We start from the raw sequence: 9,077 nt of genomic DNA, 5'->3' as shown, positions 1-9,077 counted from the left end.
TTTAAAATCGTAGATCGCAAATGGTATATACAATATGTGAAAGGATATGTTACAATTTTTATTATGTTTACCTGTTGAAAGAAAGTTAACTGATATAGAAGAGCGAGTCTACAAATAGAAGAGAAATGCTATTGGTGTTAACATTGGAGAGATGAAAGAATATTGGCTAAATAGTGAAGTGAAACCTTGGATGTAGTATCAAAGTCTTGGAAGTAAAAATAATTATTGGGAAAACACGTTTTGAAAATGATAATTATTTGACATGTAAAAAGTTGTTTTGAAAATAGAAGAGTTGGCTGTAAATATTAATTGTAATAGGGGTAGTAATGATTATAAGGATGAAATGACATTTAAGGGTATAAAATAGGACTGTTAAATTGTTTTAATTAAAAGTAAATAATTAATTAAATAATAAAAAATAATAATAAGATAATATAAGAAACTTTCCTTTTATAGTAAAAATATAAATAGAAGAATGCATGAGAGAGTGCCAAGTGGCAAACTTGCCAAAATACTCATTTTGCTTTATTATATTGTATGATTTATTTACTACAAAATAGTAGAGAGCATAAGTAAATTCCATTGTTTAGTCCAATAGTACAAAACCAAAGCTACGTCGTTTGATGTAGTTGCTGACTTGAGGCAAAAGTAAGAAAAGAAAATACGTTTGGATGTGAAAGCTTGAGCGTGAGGAGAGGAGAGGCATCATCACGATCCCTCTCTCTCTATCTCTCTCTACCCTAATAATCACCTTCATTTCAGAGATAGAAACTTTTTTCTTCCATTTTTGTCCTCAACTCTTATTCATTTCTCGTCCCTATCCCATTCCCTTTCCCCTTCCGATTCTCTTCAGCTACACCGACTTCCAACTACATCCATTTTCAATTTCCGATTCTCAATTTCCCAATTTCTAGGGTTTTATTCTCGCATCCTAGGGTTTTGAACCGATCGAATGGAGCCTCGTATTGGGAACAAATTTCGTCTTGGCCGCAAGATTGGTAGCGGATCCTTCGGCGAGATCTATCTCGGTATCATGCGTTTCCTTCAATCTGTGATTTGTTTTTGTTGCTGTACGAATTATCTATAGTTTATGGTTTCTATTTAACTTTGAATTTGTGTTTTTCTTCCAAAATTCAGGTACAAATATTCAGACAAATGAAGAGGTTGCAATCAAGCTTGTGAGTATTGATATTATGTTATACTTTCTTTAATTTGGAAAAAATTTTACCTTAATTTTTCATTTATGTGATTCTAAAGCACAATTTAGTTGTTCGGTGGTGAGAGTTAATTTAGCTTATTAAGGTGTGATTTTAATGTTTGTCACCTTTTGTTGGAAAATTGTATACTATTATTACTAGTGTTGTATATTGTTCAATATTGATGAGTGTACAAAAGTGAAATAATGAAGGTGTGCTTTAAGGGTTGTGTGGTGGAGTTTCTAGAACAAAGGAAATGTTCTTTTAGACATATTAATTTGACATTAGACACTTATATTCCAAGTATACATTCTATTCGATTTTCGATTTTATCTTAATTATATCTCTCTCCTCGTAATTTGAACATACTTAAAGTGAGTGTAATTATGTCCATGCTGGCAGAACAAATGCGTTTTTGTTTGAACTTTTGTTGAGGAATTAATTTAGCCAGAGGTGATAATAGGCGTGCAATGTTCGTTCACTTGTCTTAATTAGTCAAATTCATCCCTTTTGCATTAGTTCCACAACTTTAAAGAGGCCTTTGACTTGGCTATTTATTTATGCATATTATGATTTATCTTGATTTGTCGTAACATTGATGATAATTGACTTATTGAAGAATAGTGCTGATTGTTGAGGATTAGGGATGTGTTTAATTGATATTTCTCTCTTTCTCATTGCTTTTGGATTCAGGAAAATGTCAAAACCAAACATCCTCAATTGTTGTATGAATCAAAGTTGTATAAAGTACTTCAAGGAGGAAGTAATCTCCTATCTTACTGAATTTCTATCTTTCCTTTTTTGTTTACCATTTTAGACTTCATTTTACTCAGTTTTAATGTTTTCGGTTGTCTATCTGTATTTGGCAGCTGGTATCCCAAATGTGAGATGGTTTGGTGTTGAAGGAGAGTACAATGTTCTTGTGATGGATTTACTAGGACCTAGTCTCGAGGATTTATTCAGTTTTTGTAGTCGCAAATTGTCCCTTAAAACCGTTCTCATGCTTGCTGATCAGATGGTAGGATTTCCTTTATTTCTTAGTAAATTTCTTAGTTTTCTTTCACTTAATTCTTAATATGGGGAAATCTTGAACGATTTGCAGATAAATCGAGTTGAATATATTCATTCCAAATCATTTTTACATAGGGACATCAAGCCAGACAACTTCCTGATGGGTTTGGGGAGGCGTGCTAATCAAGTATTAGTTAAACCATTGCTTTTTCAATTCCTTTTTTTCTGCCTTTCTGTTTAATTCTTGGATTGGATTTATCCTTTTCAAATTTACTTCTTTTGTAGGTTTATGCCATTGACTTTGGTCTCGCTAAAAAATACAGAGACACCTCTACCCATCAGCATATTCCTTACAGGTATTTTGTGTCATTTTTTACTTGGTTTTTCCGAATTTATCTGTAATGGCACTGTTGAAACAAATTTTTACTAAAGGAAATTAGGACTACCGTAAACTGATAATGGCAAATGCAATATATCTGAAAATGCAAAGTATTGTTGGTTGCATGACCCTGACCTGACTATTCATTGGGAATGGTTTCTAATAAAAGAGTATTAGCTTTAATGTCGGGTGGCAGCATTGGGTTGCGCCTCTGGTTTTATATTTTATACAGAATTGATTTTCTTGTCTGCATTGTTAGAAGATGCCAAAGTAATCTATTTTGCTCTAGAGCTCTGAGGTTTAGAATACTATTGACAAATCTATTTACTACCAAATGTGGATGTGTAACAGATAATTGCTGGAAGAGTTTAATGTACCCACCATTGTAATAAGTTATATGAGAATTGATAGGTCTACAAGACAATAATCAAATCTAGATATTTTTTGTTGCAATTGCGGGTGCTAGTTTCTACTTCTGTAATTCGTGTACAACAAGATGTTGTTAATACTAAAATACTTGTATAATATCAATAAGTAACTTCTCTAAAGGCTGTTACAATCACCAGAAAGAAATTTAAGGTATTCTCCATTATAAGAGAAAATGGCTAGGTCATGGGTAATCTGTATGTGTATGTAGAAACATGTAGAATTGCTGGTGAGAAGGGTTGAACAGCTGGAGGGTAGTCTTATAACTAGAGATAGAGGGAGGCGAAAGAAAACTGTAGGACAAGCCATTAAGAGAGATTTAGAGGATCTTGTTTTGGACTTAATATGTGATAGGACTTTATGGCCTCAATTGATTCATGGAGTCGATCTTACCTAATTGGAAAAGGCTTAGTTGTTGTGTTGATTGTGTTATTCATCTTTATTTTATTTTACTTAATTTGTTATTTTATTATAACTTTCAATCTAGTTATTTAAATGCTACTTGGTTATTGTATTGTAGTTCTTAAGAATAAATTTATTTGTGGGGTTTCTCTGAATTTTAGTTGCTTATAATCCTTTTCAGAGAGAATAAAAATTTGACAGGAACTGCTAGATATGCTAGTATGAATACACATCTTGGAATTGGTATGTTCTCAATGCATCTCTTCATACAACTAACCTGCCTTCGCATCTATTGCTTTCTGAACTTTGGACATGTCTGATCATTATTTTTCAGAGCAAAGCCGTAGGGACGACTTAGAATCACTTGGATATGTTCTTATGTACTTTTTGAGAGGAAGGTGATTATCCTTGCTATTATGTTGTTTTATCTTCTTTATCAACTGCTTTTAATTTAATTATTTATACTTGGTATTTCTACAGTCTTCCATGGCAGGGATTGAAAGCAGGTACTAAGAAACAGAAGTATGAAAAAATCAGCGAGAAAAAAGTTTCGACTTCTATTGAGGTAAAGCTGTATTATAAATATTATTTTGGTACATACTATGTTTTGTTTATCCTAATAAAATATGGCTTGCTTTTTTGTTAGTCCTTGTGTCGTGGCTACCCCTCCGAATTTGCTTCGTACTTCCATTACTGTCGGTCGTTGCGGTTTGATGATAAACCAGATTATGCATATTTGAAAAGGCTTTTTCGTGACCTTTTCATTCGTGAAGGTTTAAGCCTCTTTGTTTTCCTATCTATATTTTACTTTGAAATTAAAGGTCTTCGATACCTAGACGGTGTGGTCATGTTTTACATTTTAATGTCGCTTATATGTTATGTCTGGTGTTCTTTTGTTGCTCCAGGGTTCCAGTTTGATTATGTCTTTGATTGGACCATTTTGAAGTATCAGCAATCTCAAATTGCCACTCCTCCTTCACGTGCCGTTGTAAGTGGGGGTGTGCTATCTGGTTGCATTAATTGTTCTGTTGTTTACGTTTGTTTGTCTTACGGAAAATGATATATTGCAGGGTTCTGGTGCTGGGCCAAGTTCTGGCATACCACCAGCTGTTGTGAGTGCTGCTGATAGACCGACGGGTAAAATTTATATATTTTATTTTTATGAACCTGGTCTATTATTTAAGTGTGGTTTCTTACTTTATTAACTCAACAATCTATTAGATATTCTATGTAAATTTTGTGTTCTTTTATGTTTTGTCATTTATCTCAGCTTTTCATTTTTATGTGGAAATTTCTGCTTAGGTGGGGAAGAGAGTAGACATGCTGGTTGGTCTTCATCAGATCCTGCTCGTAGAAGAAACTCTGGACCCATTGCAAATGATGTAAACTTATCTAGACAAAAAGCCCCGGTTCCAAGTGACTCTGCATCTAAAGATGCTATGGTCAGTATATTCATTTATAGGACTGCTTATGACTGAGTTTCTTGCAGAAAGCTGAAAAAGATTATGTTATATGTGTTTGCATTATATTCATTTATTTCTTTCATGCTACCTTTCTCGTTGAAGAAAATGAACGTCATTTCCCATTTATCCAAGTCGGAAAAGAAATTATGAAGCTATGATTTTTTGCGTTGATTCTTCTAGTGATAACTAGAATGATAAAGTATTGACTGTTACATTTGTCTGTCTATGTACAATTGAAGCATACGATAAACAATTAATGCAAATATTCTTCTGAGGCCATCTTTGTTTTAGAAAAGTAACATCTCCGCTTTAGATATTATACATCTAAGCATTTTGTGCTAGGAATATACTCTGGTTCCTGTTTTCCGGCTAAAAGAAACCAAACATGTTTGTACTTTTGGGGTTAATGAGGTATTGTATGCATTTGTTAGAGGATAGTAAAGATTTTAGTCATTTATGACATTGCCTGCTTGACACAATACACAAATAATTATATTGCCGCTAGTTTTCATGTTATTTTTGACATTTTGTGTATGGTTTATGTAGTTGTCTAGTTCTAATTTCTTCCGACCAAGTGGATCTACAAGACGAGTAGGTGCTGTTTCCAACAGTCGTGATGCAGTTGTTGGCAGTGAAATTGATCCGTCTCTTCCTCTTACAAGGGATGGTAGTCCTGGATCACTCCTTAAAACCTCTGGTGCTCAAAGAAATTCACCTATCACATCATCGGAGCTCAAAGGAACATCTTCCAGCAGAAACACATCAAACATAAAGAATTTTGAGTCAACTCTCCGAGGTATTGAGAGCATGAATTTCAACGACGAGAAGGTACAGTATTAGCAGCCGACACTCTCGATCAGGTTATCTTGGTGGTAAAATTCTATAAAGTCTCTTACTTTTTATTGAGTGAATTGTTGTCTGTCGTTCATTTTATTGAGGAAAGCTACAACAAGTTGTGAATTGACCCTACAAGTATATAAAAAAGATGCTTAAGGGGTCGATTTCCTGACAAAGCTTTACCATGAAAAGGCTTCTTCTGTTAATACAGTTCATTTTACTTGTATTGGTTCCACAAATCATTCCTCTTCTATATTTCTTATTATTACTTGTGCCTCGTGCTTCTTTTAGCCCCTTTTTTAGAGGATATATATTATATTTCAATTTTTTATAAATGTATGTACTGACTCAAAGAATGACATGCATTCCTTGCAACACTGGATTATGAGGTGGGGGATTTGAGATTTTGTACTCACAGATGTGAACCGGCATCACTTCTCTTGAGTAATTCTTGAATGAATGCTTAAGTTTTGATTTTCATCCCATAAAAATAAGTGACACTAACAAATATGAACCTAAAACTCAAATTTTTGCCTTTTTTTTTTGCCGAAGAATTTTATTATGTTTTAAAAATGTCTGCAAAAAATCCATTTTAAAATATTTGTTGACTTAGCATCAGAGATTAACTGTTGACATCAAGCTTAAAATTTGGCATGTGTACTTTTAATAGAATAGTTTTATAAAATACAAATATAATGTACTTAATTAATGAATTCTATCATATTGATGTATTGTTCTGGAATATTTTACAATTTATACATTACTAAGCATGTATTCTAATGTTTGAGTAAGAAAAGCATGTATTTTAATGGTTGAGTAAAAAAGCGTGTATTATAATGCTAGACAATTACCTACTTGCGCTTAACTAAATTGTTACAATAAAGTATCAGTAAAATGAAACTCAAATAGCAATACAGTTTAAAATTTGTACTTTTCATGTTACAAATAAGTTTTATATGGATGTTTGCATTTCTCATCTTAAAACATTAACATTACTTTTCAATGTAAAAAAAGTTATGAAAAAAAAACATTATTTGGTTGTAATGTTTAGATTTTATGAAATTTGACAGAATTAAATAATCAACTTAAAAGGTAGATGTTAATAATGTGAATGTAGTTCATCATTTAGAAGTAGTTTATTTGGTTGCAAGTAAGTGACTTGTAAACTATACTTAGATTTGTTGGCTTCCTAAACCCTAAAATTGTAATCCAGTTAGTACTCCCTTCATTAGAAATCTCATCACTAAATTCAACTTATATTTCTTTATTTTGTTCTTCTTCTTTTGCCTTTTTATTATCTCGAGAAGCAAGCTATCCAAACAAATTAGTATCAAGAGCATCAGTTCGACCAAGCTTTCATCAATGACAAATGAACACACATCCTCAAATCAATTTCCAACAAAGAATCAGAATGATGAAGGTGCTACCAGAACACAAATAACCAAGGAGAGACAAGCAAGAATAGTGTCTCTCACAACAAGAAATTTAAGAAGAAGATTATGATAGAAGTGTAATGACATTGTTGTGAGAAATTTGGCCACTATGCAAGAGATTGCTATTTCAACAAAGAATCCAACACAATGACTGATGAAGTAATGCTAATGACCAATACACATTTGACAAAAGATAAGACAAATGTTTGGTATCTTGACATATGTTGCAATAATCATGTGTGCGTGTTCCTCCTGTAAGGGCGACAGTGAATAACGTTGTATGGTGGTATTTTACGATGGTTTAGGGGTCTTGCTCGCGTGAGGTGAGAGGCCGTGTTGATGGACAATATGTTTAGGGGTGTAATTATAAGAGACGTGAGAGATGATTTTTCATAAGCACTGTGCTTAGGGGTGTAATTATGTGTATCATTTAAAATTCGTCTCTTCCTCTTCTCATTTATAGAGGCCCTTTGGGCCTAGGATTTGAGTAACCCCTGATGGTGGCAATCACCCCCTCCTTAATCGAGAGGAGTTATTGACCACCTATCTTTCAAGAGTAGTGGATGATTTTGTTTCCTTTGACTGACATATTTACACATCATTAGTATCTCTGCGCGGTTCCTCAAGATGTTGCCTGGTCGATACAACTTTTTGAAAAAGGGCGCCCTGATTTAAGACCTTTATAAATATAACACTACATAGTTTCTCAAGCACGAGGGTTTTGTTAAGGACAGAGTGTTTTTAAGCCTCTTATTTGAAGTACGTCCCTCGTCTTAAGAGAGATTCCCTAGGCTGGCGATGCCTTTTTACTACAAGAGGGAGAGTCCCTCATCTTGGGGAGAGTCTCTTAGTAAAGGCGACTATATTTAAAGGTGAGTCCCTCAGCCAAAGGCGACTATATTTAAAGGCGAGTCCCTCAGCCGAAGGGGACTATTCTTTTAGCGAATGCACAAGAGGGATTCACCTTATTTTAGGTTAGAACCTAAAGACATCAAAACATCAACCACTACTGAAAGCTTGAGTGTTTTGATGGGAAAAAGAGCATGGAGGACATTAATGCACCTCATGATGGTGTTTCTTTGGAGAACCAATGTTATCTATTTTACATGTGTCTTCTAGGTGTAGGGGCTTTCCCACTTACCATGGAAATTACACCATTGGATGATTGCATAGCTTGTACCATTAGATTTTTCTTATAACATTTCAGAAATCCTTTTTCTTCTTTCTTTTTCTAGAAATGCACCCGGTAAAAACTTCTCCTTCTTCGCTCTTCTACTCATAATGATCATGGGAAATTAAAACAAGCTTATTCATGTTCGAGATATTGTACCCATGTACTATATTATAAACATGATCAATAAGTTTTGCCATGACATTAGATTTTCTAGTTAGAGAGAGAGAGAGAGAGATAATCATGGAAACCTATTCCAAGAAGGAGATGGCGAAGATGGATACTTCCGGTGAACCATTCGCTCCCAATATTTACGTCCACCCCCATCATTTATGAGCTAAGGGTTTTGATTCCGTTCACATATTTCGAAATGGAGTATTTGATGGTGATTAACGCTGCCCTTCTTAGATTACCCCGAATTCCTAGGGCTTACTCAGAGCCTTTCAAATAATTTGTTGTAGCCTAGGCGTGTCCCCCGATGTTGGGGAATTCCTTTATTTTTACCAAGCGGAGATTCTAGAAAGTAACAATTGGGTGACGTTGCATCCTTTACTAAGGGGATGTATGCTGAAACCTTTTGTAAATCCTAACAAAGACTGGAAAGACAAGTTCGTGCGGATGAGAGGACAAGGAGAGGCCTATCTGGTCACTGCGAGTGCGAGGGGTGACCCTCTCTTTCCCCTGTCTTAGAATCCGCACCTGCGACTTACCCAAAGGATGGATCCTAGTGGTCTTTCACCCCTTGATCGTGAAGTAATC

At 34.4% G+C, this 9,077-nt stretch overlaps 1 protein-coding gene across 1 annotated transcript; it reads left to right on the top strand.

Annotated features, from left to right (window-relative positions):
• Positions 1 to 656: 656 nt before the first annotated feature.
• LOC131621898 (casein kinase 1-like protein 2) lies at positions 657 to 6,004 on the top strand. The gene is made up of 14 exons (XM_058892959.1): positions 657 to 1,028; positions 1,138 to 1,178; positions 1,890 to 1,959; positions 2,066 to 2,214; positions 2,299 to 2,394; positions 2,493 to 2,563; positions 3,596 to 3,657; positions 3,749 to 3,812; positions 3,895 to 3,979; positions 4,061 to 4,187; positions 4,320 to 4,402; positions 4,485 to 4,551; positions 4,717 to 4,856; positions 5,424 to 6,004. Exons 1-14 carry the CDS (start codon positions 953 to 955, stop codon positions 5,715 to 5,717), a joined length of 1,425 nt encoding a protein of 474 aa, XP_058748942.1. The 5' UTR covers positions 657 to 952; the 3' UTR covers positions 5,718 to 6,004.
• The last annotated feature ends 3,073 nt before the right edge of the window (positions 6,005 to 9,077 follow it).

This window comes from Vicia villosa, unplaced genomic scaffold, assembly GCF_029867415.1.
Source record: "Vicia villosa cultivar HV-30 ecotype Madison, WI unplaced genomic scaffold, Vvil1.0 ctg.000011F_1_1, whole genome shotgun sequence".
NCBI lineage: Eukaryota > Viridiplantae > Streptophyta > Magnoliopsida > Fabales > Fabaceae > Vicia > Vicia villosa.
This window is presented reverse-complemented; position numbering and strand designations above follow the sequence as displayed.

Bases quoted from the DNA above. Each gene is read 5' to 3' on its own strand.
- LOC131621898 (XM_058892959.1), top strand. From the start codon at position 953: ATGGAGCCTCGTATTGGGAACAAATTTCGTCTTGGCCGCAAGATTGGT. The intron at 1,179-1,889 runs GTGAGTATTGAT...TTTTGGATTCAG, and splicing joins AAGAGGTTGCAATCAAGCTT to GAAAATGTCAAAACCAAACA. The intron at 3,813-3,894 runs GTGATTATCCTT...GTATTTCTACAG, and splicing joins ATGTACTTTTTGAGAGGAAG to TCTTCCATGGCAGGGATTGA.